Source organism: Orbicella franksi, chromosome 14 (assembly GCF_964199315.1).
Source record: "Orbicella franksi chromosome 14, jaOrbFran1.1, whole genome shotgun sequence".
NCBI classification, from domain to species: domain Eukaryota; kingdom Metazoa; phylum Cnidaria; class Anthozoa; order Scleractinia; family Merulinidae; genus Orbicella; species Orbicella franksi.
This window is the reverse complement of record NC_138158.1, coordinates 20,705,838-20,733,692: the sequence shown is the minus strand read 5'-3', so window position 1 is coordinate 20,733,692 and position 27,855 is coordinate 20,705,838. Positions and strand designations below refer to the sequence as shown.

At 39.4% G+C, this 27,855-nt stretch overlaps 1 protein-coding gene across 1 annotated transcript; it reads right to left on the bottom strand.

The window, feature by feature from the left end:
- Positions 1–136: 136 nt before the first annotated feature.
- LOC145467592 (vitellogenin-6-like) lies at positions 137–26,181 on the bottom strand. Its single transcript, XM_081451166.1, has 26 exons — positions 26,170–26,181; positions 25,028–25,182; positions 22,862–23,137; positions 22,039–22,221; positions 20,957–21,117; positions 19,954–19,997; positions 19,654–19,754; positions 18,829–18,992; positions 17,625–17,793; positions 16,613–16,762; positions 16,038–16,235; positions 15,209–15,450; positions 14,794–14,885; positions 14,109–14,233; positions 12,847–13,185; positions 11,344–11,491; positions 10,021–10,252; positions 9,635–9,817; positions 8,452–8,551; positions 7,769–7,976; positions 7,085–7,359; positions 6,101–6,356; positions 4,684–4,814; positions 3,823–4,035; positions 2,799–2,983; positions 137–1,585 (listed from the first exon to the last, which is right to left on the bottom strand). The coding sequence occupies exons 1-25, from the start codon at positions 26,177–26,179 to the stop codon at positions 2,801–2,803; spliced, it is 4,338 nt and encodes a 1,445-aa protein (XP_081307292.1). The 5' UTR covers positions 26,180–26,181; the 3' UTR covers positions 137–1,585; positions 2,799–2,800.
- Between the last annotated feature and the right edge of the window lie 1,674 nt (positions 26,182–27,855).

Here is a 27,855-nt window from a genome sequence, read left to right as displayed (position 1 = left end):
AAGCCCACTTTACTGTAAGTTTATTTAATCAACTTATTATGTCTGGCAAGGAGAAAGAAGCCCTAACTTCCGTAACGGCACTTTTAATCTATGTATGTCATATATTGCTAACATGTCGAATGAAAGATGTGTTAATAGGTAGCCGCTATTGAACATCTCATATTTGCATCACAATTTATGCAGTTGAACATAAACGCGAGAGAATTCCTAATGCAAGCTGACAAACAGACCAGTTCTAAGGGAGACCCTAGGTATATTTTTCGGAACTGGAATGAAAGTTTAGGGAGGAATAAAATAGGGAAAAAAATTGGTTAGCGAGCTCATGAAGTTAAAACCAGGTTATTTTCCCAGGAGCTACGTCACGGTTTGCGTGTCTTGAAAAGCTTAGCCTAAATTTTTCGAGTTCGTCGTTTGTAATCCGTGTTAATCTTCTCCATCCTTGTTCCTTTATGGTGTATTGTCATTAAATGGTGTTTTTCTATCTTAGTAAACTACTATTTTCAGGTTATATCCAAGTTAAAGGTAATTTTGTGCGTGCGGGCTACAGTAACTCAAACTCCCGTCACTGAGCTCCTTGAAGTAAAAGGAAACGTTATCTGTCTGTTTCAAATCTACTGATCCCCTTAGCCATCGCTTACTCCTTTTCAAGAAAATCTTGAAACTTTTATAGCTAAATAATTGGATTAAACTTCGAATAAAAATTCCAGGAGGGAATTTGAAGCTGGACAGACTCAAGAGGGGCTAATGATGGTCTCCCAGGGGTTTGTAGGAACAAGGGAACATTATTTCAAGGGAACAAGGGATATCTCTACTATTAAAGGGAGCTTTGACAAACACTTTGGGGAGCAATAGAATTTATTAATAGGGAGCAAGGGAGAAAAGGCGAAATTTTCAAGGGATGAAGAGAACATGCCACCTTCCCTGGTAGGCCCTCGTTAACGAAGCAAGAACAAAACAAAACAAAGATGGCGAAGATTGGAAAAGACTGATATAAAGTAGTAAAGACGAATTTGAAAACTTTAGGGCCGAAGTTTCCAATTTGCATTTCCTATCCTTGACCCAGCAGTTGTTTCATTTAAACACACCACAAGAATGAATGCTTGAACATTTATTTGACTATCCCATCACACAACTTTAACATCCCAATACTGACAGCAAAAATAGTCTTAGAGCATTCAAACGCTCCAAGCAGCTTGGCTCGTAAGTGAGAAAAAAATAGCACTATGTTAACGTTTGTTTGTCTTTATAAAGACATTTCAAACTCTAAAGTAGCCTGCGTGGCACCCGATTCCTTTCCTTTTCATTTTCCAGGCGAGGAGATCGAGCAAGATGAGTGAGTAAACGAACGCGCCTTGGGCAAGCAAAGAATAAGGAGAGGTGGGGAGGGGAGGGGGTGAGTAAGAAGGGGGGAGGAGTGGGGAACTCGCACTTGGCACTCGCTCGCAGGTTCGTTCCCTTTGCGTGCCTTTGGAAACGTCTGCTACGCAGGCTAAATCTAAAACTAAAATGCGAATAAAAAAATTGAGAAGGTCATTTTCCGGTCGTCATTGCTGGTCTGGTCAGGTCTGGTGTTGGTTTATCGTTTCTGAAGAAAAAACAACAATTGAAAGACAATGTAAGGCTGTAATATTTTAAAGAGGTTTCAACATAGTATTTAAGAAGCAATAATATCGACCGACTGACTGGATGGATATTGAATATCAGTGGAATGGAGAAAAATTATACACGGAGAAAATGCGAATAGAAAACTCCCTAAGTTAATCGTGTATCTCAAGTTAAATATTTCTGCCAATTCATGATTAAGTTAGACATTAATGTTAATGTACCAATGTATCTTATTGAGGGAAAACTCCATGCAAAGTCTTAAAGTGATGACGAAAAACATCAAAATTGTAATTATAAGCCAAGGGTGGCTGCAACTGGTTAAGACTGAGCGGAAACATTTTAAAAATGGAAATGAGAAACTTAGAAAAATAAAATACAATAAAATAAAAAATAATAATGATTTAAAAAAAGAAATGCAAACTTGACTGATTGGTGTTCATCAAATTTATATTATATACCATTCGATCAGTTACGAGACAGACAGCTTATTCAGCCAGCTAAAGTGAGTGAATTATTATTGCCTTGAATCATTTATTCGTTAAAATAAAACGCAAAATAATCAATAGAGAGCTGATGTAGCAAACCACGACGGTAATGGCAACGAGAACGCCACCAAACAAAGGTTTAATGAGTAGGACAACGGCTCTGCACGTGCGTTATAAATCTTTGTACATTTCTTGCCGTCCTCTGCACAACAACAACGTAAAATGACTAAGTTTTGGAGAACGCGAACAACGGTGGCTAATTTTCGTATTTTATTTGAAATTGAACGTTGGCGTTACATATTTAGCTTGAGCAAGTTTTGAGACCAATACGCGCGCTCAACAAATCTAGACATTTGCGAAATTCGAAGGCAAAATATAGATTCATTTTTTTTTAACTGGGTGTTGTCCGCGGGGTCGCCGTCGTCATTTCCCAAGCTCTCCAATTTTGGGAGCAGGGATGGCTCAGTGGTGAGAGCGCTCGCTTCTCACCAATGTGGCCTGGGTTCGATTCCGGCCCGGTGCCATATGTGGGTTGAGTCTGTTGTTGGTTCTCGCCTTGCTCCGAGGATTTTTCCCCGGGTTCTCCGGTTTTCCTCCCTCCACAAAAACCATCATCTCCAAATTCCAATTCGACCAGGATAGAGGACCTGCATGCAAACCAGCTAAGGCTGATGTGGCTTGCTCTCTAAATATTGTAATTTTAATTACCTTTAACATTTTTGCTGCCAAGACTGAATGAATTTACTCAGTTCCTGGACGCAGTCTTGTGGATCTTTGTACTCATTCCACTGCTCTCCATCAGCGTCACCACACAGCCCGCGTACACGGCTGCGCAGAAGAGGCGAGGCGAACACCTGGATCCGCTGGCCTTCGATTGTAGCGTGCAGGCCAAACTGAAAAAGATAATGCAGCACAGGGTCAATATATCTGAAGAGAAAAGACTTTGAAAAACGTTACCAAGACATAATCGTTAAAGGCAGGACGTTTTGACGGCTCCCCTCGCCTACATTACCATAAAAACAAGTTTCTTTGTCTCAGTTTAATATTTACAGATCTCTATAATCCTGACTTAAGGAGAAATAAGAGAGTTACTTTTGGGTTTGTACACCTCTATGCACATAACGGGCGAAAACCTTTGTAGATATCATTTGGTTAGAACTGCGTCAACTTTTCGTGGCTAACAGCAAAAAAAGAAATGTTACTTAAAACTGTACTATCTGACGCTGTAAATTCTCCAATGTTTTTGGTAAATATTTTCAGTCCATACTTAGAGTGTATGTGTGTAATTTCTCAGTTAATACAACAAAAACAGATTAGAGCACGTTTCAAATGTATGGCGAAATTGGTTTGGAAATGTGCTGGGCTTTAATTTTTGCTAGGTTCGGTTTCCGACTCTCTCAAGTCAAGCACCGGCTGGTTATCAAGCCTTACTTTCTGTGCTCCATCCATGATTGGCTGGAAAAACTCACGCTTCTTAGTCAACCAATCAGGGGGAAATAAACCAAAAGCAATCACGTCTTGGCTGCATGCGTTTTCCCTCACTCGGCACCGATGACGTGTATTGGCTTCGAGCTTTCATTGGTTCATTGTGTTGCTTAACTTTTCTCTGATTGGCCATTGTGTTTGATTTGGCTTTGCTTTTAAGACACTCACCAATTGAAAACTGCTCTTCAAGTTTGAAACGAAAACATTAGCTAACTAGGGGACAGTAATAATCAAGAGAAGTTCTCACCTCGATTGAAAGCTGAGTCTTTCCGTCAGACGTCCGTACCTTAGCGACGGTGGTTCCGCCCTGTTTTAATTGACAAGCCTTTTGAGAGCAATCCGCTTGCTGTCCATCAATCAAAATGGTTTGGTCTGGTTTGATTATGACGGACTTTTCGGACGGTTGTAGAATTGTCGCCTTGACAGTTTTCTGGCCTTGTTTGTCGATCATTACGGTAAGCTAGTGGAGAAATATATATAATAAATCAACTCTTTTTCTCTTACGAACGCCCAAGTCCAACTTTGTTTTTACAATATCGATTGATAATACTCAAAAGCATTTACGTTAATGGTCATAAACTTGGGTTTCCTCCAAGGACTTAAGTTAGAACCACGTTGTACAGCATAATTAACAAAACCACATGAAAATGCAGATTGATGACTTTTATGTCAAAGATCACGCGCTAGTAACGGTAATAATTATTTTTAACGTCCTGACACAGGGAGAGTTTCATCACTGCACAGAGTTAAAAGTTAGAGCCACCTTGTACAGCATAATAAACAGTACCACATGAAAGTACTGCTCAATAGCTTTCATTTGAATGATCACACACTAGGGTTTCATCCATAGAATTATAGGTCAGAATCGCCTTGTACAACATAATTCTAAAACAGTGCTACATGAAAGTGCAGCTCAACAGCTTTTATTTGAATGGTTACACACAAGGGTTTCATCTCCAGACTCAGTAATAGAGCTTAATAGGGTGTAGGGTGTAACCCTTAGGCAAGAAGAATTAGAGGCAAATTCGTTGCTAGACTTGTAATGTGACTCCATCTGAACCAAAAGCCTCGATCGGAGTTACTTGATCTCAAACAATAGCAGCCATACCCGGATTCTACACTCTTTGCCTTTCCTGTGATCCTGAACCAAGACGTAAGGACAGCCACCACCCTTGATGTTGTGCTTGTACTGTAAGTTATCAAAGACCTTCACGGTGTCATCCTGCATCTCGCACTGGGCTGCAAACATTACCATCAGGAGTTCAGACAATAGGCCATCTTACAGTTGTTTGCTTAGTTACCTGGCCATGAATGCAAGCGAGGCTGGAGGTGACCTCACTTTGATACCGACCTCCCTGCTGTTCTCATTGAAATGCCAACTAGTTAGCATAAGAGCAACTTGATTTACTCGACAAAGGCAGTGAGATATTCATCAAAACAAGGTCAACTGTAGCCTCGGTGCCATTCGAAGGCCAGGTCGCTGAACAGACAGCTGTAGAATGTTCTATTATTTCTCAAACCATTAATAATTCATCTAATTTAAACAAAGGAAATCATGACCGTGACGGTGTTTGGATATCGAGTCATAATTAGCATAGATTTTGACAATTTTATTTCTCTGTTTCCTCCTTAGTTTCAGTTTTTGATTGATATGATATATCAAACACGCAAGACAGTGTTTGACCACACTTCTACACATTTTCTAATGATAAGCAATACAGAACAATGAATACTAGAAACGATGGCAGAACTTGGATCAGATTAAAAAAACGATTGCAAATTCGAATTCTGTGTGACTGATGAAAGCTACTTTTAGTCAATTTCTGCGACATTTTGGCCTGAAATCATCATCTATGTTTGTGGTGATAGGTACCATCAAAGCTTCTTTTTAGAAAATCAGCCAATATGCACGTAATATCCCAGAAAGAAATACAAACATGTGAAGTTCTCAACTATTGTTTTCGAGAGGCAGGCTAATACCATAAATTTTCTCTTTACGTCTCTTTTTACGTTTTCAAGTATACTTTCATTTTATTGAATTTGCTGCATGTACAATAAAAAGAAAGAAAAGAAAATAGCATCAGCAACTGGAGCAGAAAACAGGACGATGTCCCGATTGATATTCAACCCCAATAAATAATAACAAAATGGTAATAATGATTATAATCGTAGAGGTAGTAGTAAAAGTAGTAATAATTATCATATTATTGTTTTATATATTCACTTGCATTCTTCACCATCTACTTGTATACTACGAACTCAAAGTGACCAGATCCCAGTTGGCTTGATAGCTCAGCTCGGTAGAGCAATGCACTGGTATCGCAGAGGTCATGGGTTCGAATCCCGTTCAAGCCTGAATTTTTTTCAAGGTCAAATTTCACAACTTTTGTTTGTATAACTGCGATGATCAATCATGCCTTTATATTATTCACGCAGTTCAAATATATGATCTTTCATGTATTCCATGTAGAAGTTACTACAGTCACCACAGGACTTTGAAAGAACTATGCAAACAATAGTCTTACCATAGAAGGAATTTTTGATTTCCTGGAGGGATGAAGGAAAACGCTCAATTCTCAAGGGTAGAGCGAGGTCAGTTCTCTCAGCCATTTTGTCCGGAGTCTTGATTCTCATATCGGCTGTCATCGGTGAGGTGAGCGCAAATTTAATTGCCACTTGCTTGGTGTATTGTTCTGATCGCCTGACCCAAGCGAACTGCTGAAGCAAATAACAGATCTGTGGCTCCCAGTTGTAGAAAAATCTTCTCCATTCCTCAGGGACCTGCAGATTATTAGAGATAAATCGAGATAAGACAGATAAATCGTTTATTAAACTCACAGCTTGCAGCTATAAGCTGAATTACTTGTGTTATATACTACATGTTTAAAAAATTCAAACTAGAAAAATTCCTAACTATACATAAAAAGATTATATAATAATAAAATACATCAACTAGTATAAAATTCTAGTTACAATTGTTGTTTAGAAAGGAAACTTTTGAGCCTAGCCTTTCAGCGGAACGAATTGCAAAACAAAAAACGAGAAAGTTTTACCAATTCTTATCTCCTCTGTGTTTTGAACTCTAAGGAGCTGTCCTTAACTTGAACACCGCACGTCTTTGAAATTTTAGGACTTTCCAGCTTCTAAATGCATTTTTTGGTTTTATCCTGGATGAATCAATCTTCAACGAATTTTCCTTAACATTTCTTTAATTCCGCCATCTTGCGTTGAGAATTTTATATTTTAAAAGCCAACAAGATTTGCACTCGCGCGTGGTGATTTGCATATATCAATTGTGTCTATGGATATTACCTCGTTTAGTTTGTTCAACACACTCGGTTTGGTGAAATGCTTATCCCTGAATTTCGTTAAAGGTTTTTTTGTGTCTAGTAAATGATTAGTATTTCATGGGAAAATCACTTTTACGCTTGGCTAAATCCATATACTAATCTCGCGTTAATTTTCACCCATGTTAATGCAAGGTATCGAGTTTTAATGACAGTTGTTACCTCTGTCCAATCAAACTGCAGGCGCAAAGTCTTGCCCTGGTCTTGAACTTGTCCAGTCGCGGAGACCTGGTACTGAAGTTTCCCTCTTCCAAACTGCAATGTCATTGTCTGACGGTTGACAGTGCACGTGAGCATGCAATTTTCACATCCGGGTGCTTTTGTGCCATCCACCCGTATCACCAGTTGCTGGTTTGCTTTGGTGTAAGTTATCGTGTACGGGATTTGACGAGCTACTGTTCCTGAGGAAGCGTCAATTTGGCCGCGGACTTGAATCTCTGTGACGGCGTAAATGAAGTACAAAACGTTTAAGATAGAGTCTACATACCAGCCAAGTGGCTCATAAGCCCGGAGCCTATCCCGGTTTCCGTAGCGTGAAGTGACTATAAATATTTCTACTTCCCCCTAGATGGGATGCTAGCCCATCGCAGGGTTACCCCAAGCATTAAATTCGCCGGTAACCATTCATACCCCTGGTTGGAGAGAGGCACTGTGAGAGTAAAGTGTCTTGGGCAGGAACATAACACAATGTACCCGGCTAGGGCTCGAACCCGGACCACTCTATCCGGAGTAGAGCGCACTACTAGACCACCGCGCCTCCCAGACAAAACGTGAAAGGCTCATATCATTTCTTCACCTTACGTATCACAAAAAAAAAATAGAATTCAGTTATGTTTAGTATCTCACCTTTCTCGTCATTTTTGTCCACCTCATGTTTCCAGTGTACAGCGGTCGGTTTGTCTGCGGCGGGAGCCATGGTAACGCGCAATTCAGTTAAAGCAACGGTTGGGAAGGCTGGGACTTGCTCAAGCCTCAACGCGGGAAGGTCTGGGACTTGTCCTTCTACGCACCACTGCACTCCAAAATAGTTCTGTCCTTTGCAGGTCTTTTGGATCTGAATTGATGAAACACAAGATAGACCAGGTAAAAATGTTACGGTATCTAGAAAGGTTACATACTTAATAGAAATAATCTAAACATGTTCTGTTTTCAGAACATAATGATCAAAAATGTGGAACGCTAGGACTCCAGACGTTCTTTTGAAGTCTTTTAAAAACGGCACTGTATTTTTCAACGAATGTAGTATTGTCAAATTGAGTTCAGTTCACAAATCAAGGAAGAAACTGTGACCTAAGATCCGAGACCGGAGTAAGAATTTCCTGAGGCAATAGGTGCCAGCCTGTTTTCGGGTTTCACTTCCAAGACGCCAGCTTTAGAGATTGCAAATGTCCGTAAATACAAAGAGGACAATATCCATTTCGCAATAATTTAAACTGATCCCCAGGGCACTTTTCCTTCAAACGTGGGAAGGGAGAGGTACTCTGGGGACGAGTGTGGCACTCATCATTCTGCAGTTATTTCAGTGTTACCTTTTTGAGGTGAGGCGTCTTAAAATCCATGGAAACCTGCTCATGAGTTATCTTGCAGTTCTCTGGATTCTTCTGTTGGACATATGCTTGCGTGTCGTATCTGCAGCAAAAAGTATTTCACCAAAAGACCGAGTTTTAACTTACACATGTTAGATGATTTCCGCAGAACATTCGAGCAATAATGGCAAAAATTAAGTTACCAAAGAAACCTCATGGCATAATAATATTTTGAATGCAGCTAAGAAGAACTTATCGAGACTTAAGCTCTCAGGCTGACCCCGCGAGAGAAAATTGAACATGAAGTTATCCATATTTCAATTAAAACAGACGTTTCGCGGTAGTTAAAAACACAATAACACACGCTTTAAGCATTCTTACGAGGTTTGACATTAACTTTTTCGAGAATGCTTGAGAATTTAATCGCGGGGTCACTTAGAGAAATGAACTAAAGTGAGTTGTTTTAAATAGTGTTCCAAAAGTTACTGTGCTATGAGAAGATTTTTAGTAAATAATTTTTTGCACTTATTGCTCGAACTTTGAGCGGAATCCGTCTTAATTGCCATGCTTTTTTTAGCCGGACAGGCCAGAGAATTTGTTTCATTTCAAGGTAACAAAAATCGAGGAAAAATATTCATGTAGGCTCAAAAATGGCTTGATATTATAAGTAGAAATGAAATGATAATTTGTCTTGTGAATCGAGGGCTATGCAACTAACACGTGAAGCAGTACAAACTCAATTCAAGTGCCACACCATCTTACACCATCTTCGCATGTATTCAGATCATACCAGAATTATCCGTCTCTACTGGGCTGTAATCAGCTGAGGTCTTTAAAAGGAGGGGTGCTGGGTGAGGCAAGGAAGTCACTACCCCCCTCTCCCCATACACAGCAAAGAATTTACAGGCAGAATTCTTAGCATTGTCCTTAGTGAGTTATTTCCTCAAAAAATGTCAAGGGAAATTACACGCATTTTTTAAAGAACTTTTAATATTCTCATGTCTTGCCAAGGCGAAACACGCCTTCAGAACACGGTTCAACTCTACCTGAGTGTGGTTGCTGAAACAGTGCCTTTCTCGTCCTGCCGCCCCCATCCCCACCCCCAGTCATTCCCCACCCAATCTATTACCAGCCACTGGCTTGAGTACTCTGTGCTCTCCTATAAATTAAACAGACTTGAACTTACTTTATGTGAAGGATGTCACGTTGTTGTTGTGGTAGATTATAATTAATGGTGTATTCCTTGCCAGCCTGGAAGGTCACACCAAAATTCTGATCAGGGTTAGCTTGTGCAGCGGCTTTCACCTGTAGTCCCATGCGTAAGTATGGCGTGTGGATTCCAACTTGCTGATGTTCGTGAGCGCCAATGCTAAAACAGAAAATATTGGAATAACTTTAGAATTAAAGAGATGGAGAGATTCCGGAGAAATTTACTTTGTTTTCCCCAAATCAGTCAAAGTTGATGTTTGTACAGTTCTATAAACGTACAAAGAAAACTTGACTTTTTTTTTTGTCTGAGGAAATAGATTTAAGACAAGAATCACAACAGTACAGCAGTAACTGAGTTCCTACTTTGGTGTGATCTCCGCATTGCCGGTTAGTTTCTGGAACTGTAGAAGGCTGGTTATAGATGGTTCAACGTCCATGTTTGCTTTGGCGGTCGCCTTGACAACTGCCGCGGATCGATATTGGAAATCAAGGGGGACACCGCACAGGGTGGGTACCATACGACGGGCATTGGCAAGCTGGAACGCTTTCTCTAGTCTCTGGGTAAATTGGACTCCCTTCGTTGTAATAACGATTCCTGTGGTATAATAAATCACACACATTGTTAGATTTACATTCAATTACTTGTATTTTAGGGAATTTTTCTGCTGACCGTATTAGTAACTTGGTATAGGTGATTCGTTTGTTGAGCCCCCAGTTGAAAATGTGCTCCGTGAGTAACCAAAAACAAAAACAAAAACAAAAACGCTGTGTTTCTTTTTACCAATCAGAGTCAAACGCAAAATCACACTTGACTTGGCTCTCGCGCATTTTTCCGCGCTGAACTCGAATTCTGATTGGCTCATTACGTCTTTCTGATCGACCATTGTGATATGCAAGTAATCTATCAAACACAACAGACCGTGTTTGATCACTTTTCTAAACACCGAGAAGAGAGTTGAGAATACGACGCGTAGCGGAGTATTTTTGGCAAACTTCGAGGTATTTGGAAATGTGATCAAACACTGTCTTGAGTGTTTGATATATCTTCTCAATCGAAACTAAAACTAAGGAGAAAACGGAGAAGCACCGTCATTATTCCCTTTGTTTAAGCTTGATGAATTATGAATGAGTTTGAGAACGTGAGATCGCGTTGCTCTCGCACCGTGTTATCGATAAGTTCTACCGTGTTTGCTTTGAAGCCCCGTCCACGCTACACCGGAGGAATTTGAAAACAGAGGTTTCACTCTGAAAACGCATCAAATGTTCTGCGTCCACACCACGCCGGAGAAATTTGAAAGCGCAACAATCACCGGTCATTTTGGATTTGTGTTTCAGGTAAACTCGAGCAGGGAAATATCACAATTAACGTAACGTCATTGTTTTCGAAAAGCTTCGTTTTCAAAATGTTTTCCGTCCACAGTGAAACGCAAAGCCGACGTTTTCAAATTTCCCCAGTTTGAAGAGCGTTTTCGAAAGGCTTCATTTTTGTGACGGATTAGTGAGGACGGAAGGCCCAAACGGTGAAATAAAGCTCCATTTTCAAATTCTTTCGGCGTAGTGTGGACGGGGCCTCAATGTTTGCTTTAATTTTTATCGGCTACGCAATGCCTTATGTGTTGGCATTGCAATTACAATGCCTTATGGGTTGCCTTATGGTGTAGAGAAGTTATACCGATAGCTTTTTACCTGCGTCAGCGTATTCAATTTTATCTCTCTTTCCCATAAGAAGATCAGCAATGCCCTGTCCAAACTGTTTGATGTTCTCTTGTTTGAATTCCATGTACTTCACTTCATCCCCGAACAGCTTCATGTAAGCCGACATGTGTTGAGGGCACTAGAAAACGTGCATTATACATTTAGCGTTTGGAATTCCTATTTAAATAAATATCCTCTCTTGCTTATAGATATTATTAAAAACTGGACCATTAGATAATGCAATTCGAAAGTTTCATTGGCTTAGCCATCACGGGCTATGAGCCATTATACCATGCTGTACAAATATGGTAAACGTACGCCTGATTTTTGGGGGCGTATATATTTTTATTTTATTTTATTTTAGTTTAGTTTGCTATAATTTGGGGACGTTTTTAACGAAACAATTATTCCACTCGTGCTTGTTGGATATAAGATGATTATAGCCAACTCATATCCAACGCGCGCTCGTGAGATAATTGTTAATTATCTCATTCAAACCTGTACAGAGGGGAACGAATTTTATTCAAGAAAAAGAAAACGTGTACCGTGTTTCTATCGAGTTATAGAAACACAAGTGGAAGTTTGAGAGAACGGGAAATGCTGTGGGAACACAAGCTGACAGGCTGGTGTTTCCACAGCTTTTTCGAGTCCACCCAAACTTCCATGAGTGTGTGTGTATTGAACAATTAGATTATGAGCTCGAGATTACCACGCATAGAAATCGGGAGCGAATAATCTAACTGTTTTAGTATAAATTTACTAGTCGTCCAAACCTTTATCTAAATCCTCTTCACAGACGCTTCGAAAACGCTAAGAAGCGGCTGTTATTTTGTTAACATGCGCACACTGCTACACTACTCAGTTAGATTGTAGCCAATCAGTAGAACGGCAAAACGTAGCCAATCAGAGAACGGCATTTGTGATAGAACGCTGGTAGATTTATACTAACGGCTGATAGTGTACGAGTAGCCCAGCCAATCAGATTGGCCAATAATGGCCAATTCACTTTATGAGACACGCCTGCAGGGAATCAAGTCCAAGATGATGAATACAGCTACCATGATTCCCTGCGATCGTGTCTCATAGAGAAAATGAACCATTTGACAAAATTCGATTATTTAAAAAAAGAAACTTTTTAAGAAGGAATCCACCAGAGGTTAGAGTAACAAATATCTTCCCAGAAAAGTATTTCTGACAACACCAAATGTCGACAACAAATTTTGAAGTTTATGTTAAAGACTTGAAAGTACTGGTGAAATGAAACTGATGATGAAATTTTACCTGTATCGGCACAATTTCTCTGAACTTTGAAATTTATTTTCTCGAGTTCCCATATGAATTGGTTTCTGTGTTATTTCAGGTAACTATATTTTAAGCTGTGGGAAAATATAAAAAGGACTGTAAAATACCTAAAATTATTCTGGTACAAGGTTTTTGTCCTCTAAAATCTGATATTATTGGAGTTGCTATTGACTTTCGTCTTAAAACACTTACCTTTTGGCCGTCGGAGTCTGGGGATGAAGGATCTTGTTGGGTTGAAGGTCTATAAGTTGCCGTGGGCCGCGACGACATGGGACGAGATGAGGGTCGCGTGCTCTTTTTGCTGGCTGCACGGCGTGTATATTGTACGGAGGGTCGAGAAAAGATAGTAGCTTTGGCCGAATGTTTTGTGGGACGCCTGGTTGGTTTCTTAACCTCTTCTTCTTCATCACCTGAGGACTCTTCGTTCAGCCACAAGAGCATGTTACCCCATAAAGATCGCTTGTGTCGCTTGCGGACTTCGGATATCACTTGTTCAATGATTTGATCCATGTTTTCGATTCGGGCGCCAAACTAAATGTGTGTAAAAGGGAGAGTAAACGATTACTAAGTAGTGTCTAAGTCTGTGAATGAAACCCCCCACGTGTGACCATTACAATGAAATCTGTTGCGCATTTTTATCGTTTGGTGTTGTTCATTATGTTGCGCAAGGTGGTTATTACTTAAACAATTGAGTAATACTCTGGTGTGGTACTGTTCGTTGTCCAAGGTGATTCTATCTTCTAAGTCTGTGGATGAAACCCTAGTGTGTGACCATTCAAATGAAAGCTATTGAGCAGTACTTTCATGTGGTGCTGTTTATTATGCTGTATAAGGTGGTTTTAACTTTTACGTCTGTGCATCAACCCCTAGTGTGTGACCATTCACATGAAAGCTGCTGAGCAGTACTTTCATGTGGTGCTGTTTATTATGTTGTTCAAGGTTGTTATAACATTGGAGTCTGCCGATAAAACGAAAATGTGTGATTTTCATCTGGGGCCGTTTGTTTTTGTTCACAATGCTACAACTAAAAATTTAAAATACGCAAGGTTTGAACTCTTTCAAGGGTTTTTAATTCCCAACTTTGTGGAAGTTTTCTTTGCATTGTTATCATGAACATTAGTTCACGACAATTTTTTCAGCCTTGATGATAGGTTTGTTAATTCTCATCACCTATGCATTTGATATGTCTCGATAATGTAGGGAGAAATCAAAATCCAAGCGCTTTTTGTTAACTTCTGTATGGAGCCAGATACTAGTATTCAGTTATCCGCTTATGTCCGCTAACTTACTAAAATGTACAGAATACAACAGAAAAGTATGGCTTAATAAATGAGTCTTGCACACTTGATGCGCGTCGTAACAACGTGAAAATCACGTGCAAGGTTGGCCGTGGCATGGAGAAAATGTAACCATCGCTAATACATGACATAGTTATCGCTAACGCAGTTATTTACCTCTAAAGCGTTCATCTTGTAGCCCATCATGTTCAGCTGGATCCTTGCATTCATGTTTCGAGGCAGCATGCTGTCTGGTACGTTCATTTTGTTCGCCTCCAACTCAAATCCGGCTTGAAACTTTTCTATTTGTTGAGCATGAAATATCAACGAAGTTAGTTGTTACATCTTAAAGCCCTCCGCGAAGCTTAGTTCCTCAAAAAACCAGCGCGTAGTCCCAGTAGAAGAATTATCCAGACTACCCCACCCCCCTTCTAAACTGGATGGAATACTGGTTTATCCTAGCAATGATTTCGTCTAGCAATAATTTTACAGTACCAACAGTATTGCGCAAAAGTTATGCAAACGAATTTCGCGCTTTGTCTCACAAAATGTTGTCGAAATTTTGATGAAATTTCGCCGAATATTCGAAAACCACCAACACCTGTCGAAACAAAAATTCGCCGAAATTTCGCGGATGGAACCACTCCTAGGTGGAGAGAGGCACTTGGAGAGTATACTGCCCCCCAGAATATAATACAATGAGCCTACACCAAGTACCAAGGAACTAAGCACACCAAGTGTTTTCGAGCCCATTCCAGGCCACTCGATCCAGGGCCTAACGCACTGTCCGTTACACCAGTGTGCTTTTATCAGCACGTGTGCATTTTTTTTAAAAGATTGAATACAGTGACTAGGTTCTTACCTGAATGATAAGCAAATCGCATTCCTTTGGAGTAATCCAGTCCATAGCTCATCCTAGGCATTAGACGGAGGGCTAGGCGAGCCTGCATTGACCTAAAACAACAGTCAGCAGTTCATGTTAGCTGTGCATGTCTAGAATTGATGCTATTTCATAGCACAGTTGTCTAACGGAAGCGACTTACAGAATGCTGACCTACTATACAATCAAGTTCCCTTTTAGAATTTGGAAGCCTGTTACGAAATAATGCAGTCTTTGTAAACTAAATTTTAATCTAACATATGTTTTTCTAAACCAGTTATAAAATACAAACATATATCTTCGTTTCTGCATCTTTTCCTCCGAAAAATCTATGGGAACATAAAATTTCCACTATCACTGTCTTAAGAGACTTGACAGAAAATGATCAACAAATCACCTTCTCTTTGTCAAAACGTTGTTATGATAGGCAAGGGCCCACAGATGTGATATAACGAACGAGGCCACTTGGTTACTGCGGGGGCCCTGGATCGGGTTAGTAATCTCTCGTTTCACGATGTTCGCGACAGCTTGCAGTGTTGGAAAGTTGGGTTCAGAGTTCAGCAGTAAACTGAAAATGGCCATGCGTAGTTCAGGGCTTTCTCTAGCGTCAGCAAAGACAGAAATCAGCCGTCGAGTAGCCTGAAATGAAATTGAACAAAAGAGAGATGTAAAGCTGATTATGAAGATAAAATAAATGACTACGTTTTGTTCACAAGTAATTCAAGTAAAGGTAAAGGTAAACTTTATTTAACCAGGGTGGCCCATTCAGCAACGAGGCTGATATCCAGAGCGGCCCTGGACTAAAAATATAATAATTAAAAATACAAGACATCGTGATAATTTAAAAATACAAGATAAAATTTAAAAAATACAAGATATAAATTTAAGAATACAAGTAATAATTTAACTTGCTTCGTTATAACCATTTTCTTATTTTTCATACTGAATGTTGTTTGCTTCTCTATATAATTATTATACTTTTGTAAATCAAATCAACCAGTCAACCACGATATTATTTTTACTATTCATGACTTCTTTCTGTTTTCCGTGATGAAAATTCGATAAATAAATGCTATTCCTTCAAGTGTTGCATAAAGCTGAAAGTGCATAAAATTTTTAGCTGAGACTTGTAAGTTAACTAAAACTAAAATTAGTTACTTTGTTTGTTACTTGCATGAAAGATAAAAATTTCAATACTCTCTTACGAAAGGGCCTAAATTGCTTACTTTTTCTCTGGCCGCCGGAAGGATGCGCCTGAGAGCCCACACACATTCCACTCTGATCCGCAGATCCTGTTTGCGGTTCTCCAGGATGCCTTGTAATTGTTCTCTTGCTTCGGTGCTTGCCGCGTTCCCAAGAGCTTGTATGTACATCACCTTCTCATCCGCTTTGGTTTGTTCGCTGGCAAGGAGGTCCTTAATTTTCTGTTGATATAAGATTTTAGTGGGAATATGTTACTATGGACACAGACGACGTCACGAAGACATACCACCCTCCTTGTATTGCTTGCAATGTTTTGCTTTCGGGAGTCTAGTGTGAATATACGCGTTTATTGTAATTCTATAAGTTTTCTTATTTCTCGTTATAGTTTAGCATATGTACCTCAGTATAGGTGAATATTTGCTGACGTCACTGTTTACAGTTTCCGCATTAACGTACGACTTTGCGCAGAGAAGGCTTCTCACTAGACACAAACATTTAAAGAGCTTGTGAAACTTAGTAATTGGTGAAATTTATGGCTCTTTGGGTGTCATATTCGAGGGGAAATTGGTGTGACAGCTATCTTGAAGTGTTGCATTACCTGGATGCATTCCTTGCAGGCAGCCTTGGCTTTGGTGTCCTGCTGGAGACTGGGTCTCTGCTTGATCCTGTGTACCAGGGCCCCGAACGTCAGCATGCACTGGCGGCGGCATGACGCGTCCTCGTGTACTTTAGCGTGGTTACATAGTGCCTAGATTACAAAAACAAGTTAACAGTTTCTTACATCTTGAAGACAATTTGAAAGAATGTATTTTATCTCCAAACCTCGCAAGGTTTATACATACAATTCCCTAAAAGTTTCACACGGGGGATATGTCTCCGATTTATTCAATTCTCTCCTTTTCAGCCAAAGTCTAAGACTTGTGCTAAAGGATTTTTTCACATTGAGCACGTTGAGATTTTAACAGTCGTCTGTCATTTTGTATTTCTGTTTGTTTTTTAACTTTTTCGTAAAATGTTCTTAGAAACTTCTTGCTCATCATCTTTCAAACCCCAAATCAAGTTCATGGGCATCAAAACCTGGGCCAGGTTGTTCAAAAGTCGGTTAACGCTAACCCAGGATTAAAAGTTAACTGACCGAAGTATTAATTTTTCTTGCATAAAAATGTTTTTTACTGCTTACTTTTTATGTAGTTTGAGCTTAGTCAAGCTCGAACTGAAGGACAAACATTATAAACAGCAATCCTCACCGACAATTTACAAAACTCAAATCAAAATTCTCGCTAATCCTGGGTTAGGTTAATCGGGCTTTGAACAACCCGGCCCTGTAGTTTAGAGAAACAGAGAGTTTTGTTTCCCCAAGACCCTCAATGTTCCCCGAGGTGAAGACTCCTAGCTCAGAAATAGAAAAAAAAACTGCGAAAAAATTATTTGCTTGACGTCGGAAGGCACAATAAATTTGCCGCGGGTTTCAATGTGCACGACCTCATCACGTGCGAGTCGAAAGTTGTTGCTCCCTTTTGTTCGCCCTAGGAGTTTTGACCCACGACACGTGACACGTTCTCCTCCAATCGGAAAACATATTTGAGTTAACGACATTACTTGTCACTCACCCAAACAATATTGACGTGGGCAGCGGTGGGTCTCGAAGCTGATGCTAGTCCCAGGAACACTCGTTTGAGGTCATCTGGTTTGTTTAGTTTCTGTTCTTTAAACTTCTCCCACAAGACTTGGGCTGCCTCAGCGGTGCCCGCGTAGGCCAGTGCATCAATGCAGAACTTCCTGTTAAACAGAGTTTGCGTTGTCACGACAACTATGTAATGCATCTTTCATTGCATAGCAAGTCACTTTATTCTCGCTTTTTGAATTGTTCTTATGATTTACATTTTTTTACTTCTTTATGACATAAAACAGATAGATTCCAAGTAAAAATACCGTGCATCTGTTCAGTAATGGATCACAGAAGACGTCAAAATGTGGTAAGAACATCAGTGACACACTCGGCTATCGCCTCGGATACAACCTTTTTGTTCTCATCATATTTTGACGTCATCTGTGATTTATTACTGAAAAGACGCACGGCAACAAGGAATCTACCTGTTTTATATAACAAAGAAACAAAAAAAATGATAGTGATTTATCCGGTGGATAGCGTTACAGTCCACCTTTCCAACAACCCAGGCCAGAGGTATAGTTATGACCTGACTGATTAACGATGGCTTGGAGAAACATAGTCCTCAGTGCTTACAGTTAGTTTAAGACGTTTTGTTGTGTTTTAAAACTTATTAAAGTTCTAGTGTATGTTTAGCCAACACAGGTTTAAGAGTTATCCGAAGTATTAATTTTTCCTGCATAAAAATGTTTTTCACCACTTGTGTTTTGTGTAGTTTGAGATTGTTCAGACGGAAAACTGAAGAGCAAACAATATAACCAGAAAACCTCACCGAAAAGTTACAACACTGAAAACAAGATTCCCGCTAATACTGGGCTAGCTTAATCGGGCTTTAAACAACGCGGCCCAGCTCTTTGTGTTGCCTTATTAAATTCTTGTTTCTAGGCTCTTTGATTCTCTGGAAACGCAGTAAAAAAACCATAAAAAAAAAACGTGAAAGACAGAGGTTTCATTAACGATATCAGCAGGAGGACAACTGGTCTTCACTTGCGGACAAAACTTTTTGAACTGAATTTCACTTTGAGAAAAAAACCTTCCTCTAAAGGGTCAGACCAGGAAGGCAAAATCGTCCTCACAGTTGCTCAATTTGCCCGAGGCCTTTTCCCTAATGAAACCCCAGGGAGAACGCGCGCATTTTGCCTTACCCTTCGGGTTGGTCCTGCCGTGCCAGCATCATATCAGCCAGTTTCCTGAAAGTTGCTTCGTTGCACTGTCTCAACTGCGCCACCAAGTTTGCAAACTTCTCCGCAGCCTGGTGACCCGATCGCTGTTGAATTGCTGCGCGCATATCGGTTACAGTAGCTTCCGCCTAAGTGCCAGAAAAGTTAGTTAATAACCACTTAAAAAATTGTTGTCGCTCTTCATGGTAACGAATTAATATATCAATCATCATTTTCTCAAGCGTTACATTTGCACCACTTCCATCCTCTGTCGTTATCTAATCGTCACGTAACACACTGGAGTAGTTCGCTGCGTGACTTCGTCTAAGAACAACAACAACAAGAACACACTCTCACCAGAGTAGAAAAACTCTTAGCTACAAAGAAAGATAATTAGAACAGAAAATTAGGTAAATTCACCCAGAATAACTTAAAATCTAATCGAGTTAGGTGAAATCACGGTATTGCGTAACCACTGGAGAAATTCTGAACAACTGTCAACCACGAAACATTTGTAGCTTTTTAATATTTTGTGAAATTTTTGAAAGTAGCTTTGCGTTGCTGCGCTTCAAAAACGCAAAATATTTTTTTAAAAGAGATAAGGACTTTCTCTAAATCTGGCCAAGTTTTAACTGTTGTGTAAAAACATATCTGGGAAATAAAATTGTTATTTCTATCTTTTTTCTCTTTGAAAAGATCCTTAAGGTCACTTCAATTGTTGGTTGTAACTGCGACTGCCTTGAAATATTTATTCAAATCCGATGAAGCGATGTTTTGTCTTTATGAAGTGCTCTCTGATTGGTCGCTTACCTGTTTAGCTAGTTCTTCTTGCCATTGAGCGTTCTGTCGAGCTAGTTTCTCAGGATTCTCAACTACAAGTCTGTGAGTTGTCTCCTTTATCAGTGTGGCCACTAAAGGCAAAAGAGGCTTTTTAGTCAAATCCAAATTTCTCCTTTCTTACTGCCTTACATTTGCTTTGTATCAATTCTAAGAATTTGGAGGTTCATCACGGATATAACACCTTTTTGACGATTCTCTTTATTCTCTTCACCTGAATACGTGACAATGACTCGATATTGTAAGGAGAAAGTAGGGTTTGACTATACTCACCAGCTTGCCCAGCTGCAGCCGTGCCCTGGTACTCGAGGCATTGCCTGTTTGTTGTAAACAAAGCACAAGTTCAGACATTTTGATAGAAAAATGAATTTTACCAGCAATACTATTTAGAAGGATGTATAAGTAGGTAGATCTTTATGACGTGACGAAGATTTCGTCAAACATATTTTTTTGTCGCTTGTTTCGGTTTGTTTTAGTTGAACAACAGAAAGGAAACCATTCCCTCAACCCTCCCCCTCCCCCACAGGGGGTGACTCCCATATAAAAAGACGGGGGTGGTCGTCGGAAGTTTTGAAAAGAACCCCTATGAGGTACCAAGATCCTGATATGTTAGCATGGCTTTAAATTGTTTTCACTCCTAAGAGGCACCAATTCTAAAGCAACACGTTAACTGGCACACAATTGTTAATACCCAAAGTCAATCAGACAAGAAGTGACTGACAAACCAAGGCACCGTAATACAACACACTGATTACGATGCAACACTGATTTAATGTGAATTTGCGCTTAGCTATGGTGGTGCACTACAATAGTTCACCAGCTAGTTTACAGGTATATCACTTGAAAAGAAATATTAAAATAAAATGAATATGGAGTGACAAAAATTGGCTAAAACTAGTTAAAATATTGAAAGACAGTTAAAACTTCCTTTACAAGCCTAAAATTAATTAATAAATCGTCAGAATGATTAACTTATATACACCGCATTATGTAAGTCTTGTCAAATCTAGTTTTTTTAATACTATTTTTAACAGCGTTGTAAGTTTTAACAGTTCTTTGATGTAAGATAGGATTACCTCGAAGATTTCTTAACTGAAACCCAAAATTTCCTAATGTGGTTTGATAAATGCAGAAGTTTGTTAGCAGAATTTGGACATCAAACTTAGTATTAAAAGTTTGAGTGCAAAAGGTTCCATAGAGACAAAATATTTTTTTTCTGCAATTTATTTCAGGAAGGTAAAATATGGAAGTTATTTAACGGGATTCTGTTGTTTACCTGGCTCTAGCGGTCACTTGGCCATCTGAACGAGAGAATGGAGTGACCACGTGCTCCTCGACAGCTTGTGTTGTTTTGATTATGTAACCCGCCTTGGCAGAGCCAGTTAGTGTGTGTTCAATCTGACCAGCCGAGCGGTGGTATGGGGCATAGCCCGTGCTCTGTTGAAGAAGGTGTGACAGTGAAGACCTAGCTTATTTAATTTCAAAGCTTTTCTAAACACTTGTCTAAAATATCAGTAGACATGGTTTTCTTTCTTTAAAGTCAGCACAAGCGACTTGGTCAGCAGTTGTAAGCGCGATGGTACAATTTTTTACGTAATATATATAACACGAAAGACCATGTTTGACCACATTTCCAAACACCGAGAAGAGAGTTGAAAATACACAGTGGAGTATTTTTATGAACTTCGAGGTGTTTGGAAATGTGGTCAAACACTGTCTTGAGTGTTTGATATATCTTCTCAGTCGAAACTAAAACTATGGGAAAAAATGGAGAAATGAAATCGTAAAAATCTGTGCTTATTGAGATCAGATATCCAAACATCGATACGGCCATGATTTCCTTCGTTTAACCTTGATGAATAATAAACAAGTTTGAAAACAATTTTAAATTCACGAGAAAACACAACGGAGGGAAAACTGCAGCTCAATTTCGTTTCCAGGGGCCGAATACATTAACTAGACGATTTCCCGACCAAATGTGAATTTTAATCAGTAAAATAGCAAGCATAGCTTAGCAAGCATAGCATGGTGACATGTCGTCGCCGAAACGTCATGTTTTTATCTCGCTACTCTTTATTCTGAAATGTTATTTCGACATGTTCTTTTTTTTTTCTTTATCTCTGGTAAACCTATTTAATGCTAACGCCATTTTAAACTCGTGAATTACGATAGCGAGTTACGAGTTGTAGTGGATTGTTATATCGGCTTTGGAGGCAAGGCCGCTTGTCTTTTCTTAACACACTAAAGACTTTGGCAACTTAACTGAAAAACTGGGACATTCTACGTATATGGTGATATTTCTTTACTCTTGATCTGTTCAAAATTACCAAAAAGCCATGGACTACTCCAACACATTACCTGTTGACACTTTTCGCATTTCTCTGCGTTGAAGGTGTACTGCCTGAATTCCGGACGGTTTTGGCATTTCTGGTAGTTGATCACCTTGGTAACCTTGGCAAACTGTTGGGCACCCTCTCCGTCAGACTGACCGTTGTCACGCACGATGGCGTACGACACCTGGCAATCGCCCACGGCTGTAGTCTGCCAAAACAGGAAAAACAGGTTCAGCGAGTCATGACAAAGAGTTGTGTCTGATAAAAAGCTGTCAAACCTCATAGCAACAAAGGTTATTGACTCTAGTTAAAGATTAACAACAAAAAGCTAATGTACAAGAGAATTTTTATGAACTGCTAAAATGTCAAAAGTCCATTGATTAAATTTGCTGCCTAGAGTAAAGGACATTTTAGTGCTAATTCTTGCAAACAATTTATTGCTAATCGAAAGCTATGTTTGGCCGGTTTTGGCTGCCTTTCCATACTCATTAATTATTCCGCGTTTCGTACAATTGTGATACGTTTTCATTTTGAATTTCAAGAAATCACATTTGAATCTTATTTGCGTCATATTTTCTATCAAAATTAAAAGGAAATAGTCTCGGTTGAGTCTCAGCCCTGGGTATTCGCCTAGCATATTCTTCAAGTTTCGCCAAGCCCAGTCTCAATTTTGTTATCAACGATTTTGACAAAAAAATGTACTTACGAGGAAACTAAAGCTGATCAAATTTTTGTGACGGTTTTTGTCTTTTTAATTAACTTCATTGGCATTTTTATCAAATCGAAATTCATAAATAATCATTTGACTGTCATCTTCAATAAAATTATACTTTAAATCAACTTCTAACCTCAAGCTGATTAACAAAATCTCTGTCACGGCCCTTTTTATCAACTTGTCGCGGAGCGATCTGGAACAGGTTCACGAGCCCGCGTTTGATGTTCAGCGACCATTCCTCATCCTGAGGATGCGCGTTGACCTGCTTGATACAGTTATCGCCCTTCAGAGCCACTCTCACGGGTAGGCCGAGTCTCTGTTGCATGGCGGCTGCCACCTTTGCATCTAACGCCTTCTCCTGTTGTTGTTTGTGGTCTCCTGTGACTTGTAGAACTTGAATGTTTTCCAGCTGAAGTTAAAGAAACAGCACAACTGCTTAATGAATGCTTTAATTATACAAATGGTGCTACTTTGAAAATGAAGTCAAAAGCGCTGATTTCACAAAAGCTTAGGCGAGATAATATAGTGGCCCTGGGGACTGGGGAGTGTTAGGTGTTTTGTTGATGCGAAAAAAATGTCTCCAGCCCACCCGCTAGGCACAACACCAACCAAAGTTTGCTCAAGATCAGCTTTCTTATGAAAAGCGAGTTGTGAATGAAAAGACATTACTTATATCAGCCGCCCACCTTATACTTTTTTGTGATTCGATGATTGAATAATATTTTGCCTTAAATTAGCAATAGTATATTCCATGATAGATTTTAGCCGATTAAAAAAGCATCAGACGGTACTAATGTTTTAACCCCGCTGGCAATTGATACCCTTTCACTGTTACAAACAACAAGCTAGAACAACAACAATTTTGTAATTTGCAAATTTTGTCCGAAAACCTGAACGCTGGGGCCCGTTTCTCGGAAGCCCTGGTAACTTTTCGGACCCGCAAAGCCATTTTTAGTTAATCTATATCTAAAATTGATACAATTTCAGAGCTGAACAAAGAGTTTCCAGCAATCTGATTGGTCGAGCGATTCCTTATATGACGCTATATTCACCGTTCCAGGCGGTGAATATAACATTTTTGAGACCTGGTTACTAAGCTCCCCACCTTTGCGATCTCGGCAAGTAAACATGGCGGACAGTTGCTGAATCAAATTTTTATTTATTCGAAAGACATCACTCCAAGTCCAGGATATTTGTAAGGATGGAAAATTTTCAAAATGACTGCTGTCGTCCTTGCACCAAAACTCCTTTTAAGGCGGGGGTTAACATGAAGGCCATATTTTTGCTGGGTATTATGGTTTGAATGCAAATATCTCGTTCACGTTTCAAGCAGTGAAAAGTCTCTCTGCCCATTTCACAGAGGTACGTTTTGGGCTGTTTTGTAAATTTTTTGGTGATTTTTGGGTATATTTGGGGATAAATAGTTTTTCTCAAAGGATTAGTAAAATTTATGGAAATAGGAAATTTTGAAGATTTGATGTTGTTTTAAAATTAGAATTTGAAGTTAGAAATTGGTAGACGTACACCAAAAAGTTGCCCACCAACCCGGGGTGCCCTTTTGGGGGCAATCAACTGTCTGGTGGTGTTCCAAACTCCTTTTTATCTTTTTAATCCCTCTTTAAACTTCCTAAAATTTCACTTATACTCATGTGTACCCCCGCCTTAAGAACTCGTATTCAAGCAATTTAAGAATCGCAAACGCAGTGGTTACGTTAATCGCGAGCAGGTCAGATCGATTGACCGAAAGTTATTTTCCTTCAAACTAAAGCTAATCATTTTTAGACGATGATGACAGCTGTGAATGAGGTCAACAACGATAAAACAAAGGTACCGGATGAATTTATTTTTCGTAGTGTTTCGCTTGTTTGTTTTACTGCCGAACTTGAAGTGTAAATTGATTCACAATCGATGTGAGCTTACATGTAAGCTTATTTATATTAAAACTACGGCTGCATGTGTGTATGCAAACGAACAGTCTGTTTTAGACGTTATTCTGTGTTTCACCTCTGAAAATTATACTAAAACAATTACTCGCCTTAGGCTCGGTCAACATTGGTGAATATTCCCCTCGAATTCATCTCGGTGAATATTCAGCAATGTTCACCTCGCCTTCGGCGAAAAATTGTTAAACAGAGAGGTGTATACGCCTGAAACTTCTTGTATAAAGGGTGCCTCTGTTCATATTACGAATATGTGAATAAAACAACACTGTAATCATAAGGTCTGAGATTTTGCTAAAGCTTTTTCGGGTGCGAAAACTTTTCGGGACCGTCAAGAAACGGGCCCCAGGACCGCTTACCGTAAATTGAAACTGGGCCTTCGGCTTCGTCTTTAGGACATCAAGATGTGCCTGGCACTTTACTCTCAGTCCCAGGGTCTTCGCCGATCCGCTCCGAACAGCATGGGTCACATCAGTTTGGTAGTTGTACGTGTATCGCTTGCCTTTCTCGTAGCCTGGGGATGAGGAATGACGTCATGATTAAGTAGTTTCTCATTCTCGTCCCCACAGCCCTTTTCACGTCTCTTAGCCGGCAGGGCCTGGGCAAGTTCATGAAAATAATTTTCAAAATGGCCACACTTCTCTTTCAAAAATATATTAACAAAAGTTGATAAAAGAAAAAAAAAACATCAAGCCACTCAATTTTACTTTTATCATAAGCAAATGATATTTCTAAAACAATGCTACGGTAGTTGTTTGACCTCAATGAATCTCTCCCACGGAGGAGGAAAGAGGGATAAAATTACGTCTGAAAAAATGCAGGTTCTAGTAAACATCGATTGAAGATATGAATTACTTTAAACTTCATAATCAATGGAATGGAAAGCTTAATTGTCATCTAATGTGGTTTCAATATTAAAACCCTAGTGTGTGACAATTTAATTGAAAGCTATTGAGCAGTACTTTCATGCGGTACTGTTTGTTATGATGTACAAGGTGGTCCTAACTCTTAAGTCTGTGGATGAAACCCTAGTGTGTGACCATTCAAATGAAAGCTATTGAGCAGTACTTTCATGTGGTACTGTTTCGTATGCTGTACAAGGTGGTTCTAACTTTTAGGTCTGTGGATGAAACCCTTGTGTGTGACCATTCAAATGAAAGCTTTGAGCAGTACTTTCATGTGGTACTGTTTATTATACTGTACAAGGTGGTTCTAACTTTTAAGTCTGTGGATGAAACCCTAGTGTGTGACCATTCAAATGAAAGCTATTGAACAGTACTTTCATGTGGTACTGTTTGTTATGTCATACTAGGTGGTTCTAACTTTGAAGTCCGTGGATGAAACCTTAGTGGGCGACCATTCATATAAAAGTGCTTTTAAGGTACCCAACAATAGTTTCCAGCTCTTTCCAACATTTAAAGTTAGATGCATCAATTGTAACACAATCATTGCCAAATCCAGATTATGTTGTTAACAACAAACAAAATGAAATTGCACTTACCAAGACGCATAGAGGCAGCTGAAGGAAAAGAGAAAAGCAGCAAGTTAAGTTCAATGTAAATCAATTAACAGAAATGTAAAATTCAATAAATACTAACTAAATGACAAAATTAGACATATCTTCAAGCAGTTCTATGCTGGATCAAAATTTCAGTTATTAGAATCCAAGCCCGAATATACATTGAAAATAATGAGCCTGGCATCATGCTTTTCAGGTCTCTCCATATTGTAATAAATTTCCAATCGTGCCATCGTTTTGAGTTCTCCTTCTTCGGATTCTAACAATTTTCAGAGTACTGTTCTATAAATTTAAACCGTTATTTCTGGGTTTCTATGAACCAGGTTGCTACACTTAAATGCTATATTGCTCTAGAATAAATCAGTTGTTTGCTAGAGAAGGAAACGAGAGTTGAAAGGGTCAAACATTATCAGACGAATATACTGAAATGTAAAATCTGTACTGTAATAGTAAAGATTCCGCGCGAGACTTGATAATTAAACCATATTTCTACGTTATAAAACAGCGATAATAGCAGAAAACGTTTACTTACAAGCTGCACTCAGCGTCAGAAGGATCAAGACAAAGGAATTCATTGTGAAGAACTTTCGACTTGCGACTTCCTCAGCAATGTTGAAGATGATACGTTACTCTGCTTTTTATACTCTACAATGAAAGCTAGCATAAACACGTCGAAGGAGTTTTAGTCACAACATGGTAGTTTTAAAGTTGGACTTTGGTAGCGCTTCCATTTATAGAGTAAACTTTTTCATTTCACATTTAAAGAGCTGGGGCTAGAAGAAGAACGCGTTTCTTGATTTAGACATAACACTGGCTAAATGTTGCTGAATTTAGCTCTTATATTTACGTTTTACCTGTCTTTTTTTTTTCAGTTGTAGCATAAACAAGATAGTCACAAGTTTCGAAATCGTGATCGTTTGATTTCTGGAGACAATACCTTGAAAAAACCCTTAGCCATAACATAGGCTTAATTCAACTCTTAAAATTTCGTTTTTACTGGGGGTTCCTTTACTTTTGCTGTAAACTAGACCCTCGCGAGTTTCGAAGCAGTTCCGATAATGATCCTATTGAGGCTAGAATAGAAAATTGTTTACTTTCCTCTGATACAACATTTTCGCCCTTTTCAGGCTTCACTGGTGGCCTAATGTGGTATGAGGCTATTTTCAGTTTCTAGCAGATCTGAACTTTGTCCAGTTTGAAGCCGAAATTACCAAGACAAGATTTCAGACTTGTTCATCAGTAAATGTTGTCAGTAGGAAGTAATTGCAAAAGTAGAACAAACAGGACGCGAAACCATATAGTGTTTCCCATGCGTTTTCGTAATAATTTCTGGGAAATTATAGTCGTTAACATATGCTCAAACTACAGTTTAAGTTTACTGCAGTCCTTCGGGGGTGTCTTTCAGAAAATCTTTCTTACTCGCTTCGGGAAAATTGAGATCTAACGGAAGGCGTCTGGCAACGAGGAAACCGAAAAGAAATAAAGCGTTCTATAGTCAGCTTGAGAGAAAAAAGTGCGGGAAACCGAATGCGAAACTAGCAACTAAGGCCCCATTCATGATAAGGTCTCGGGCACCCGAGACAACCCTCCTCCCGAGTTACCCTGGCCGAAGTAACTTTTAGCTTATTTCTTCGCAAAATTCAACCAACCGTTTACATTAGGATCGCG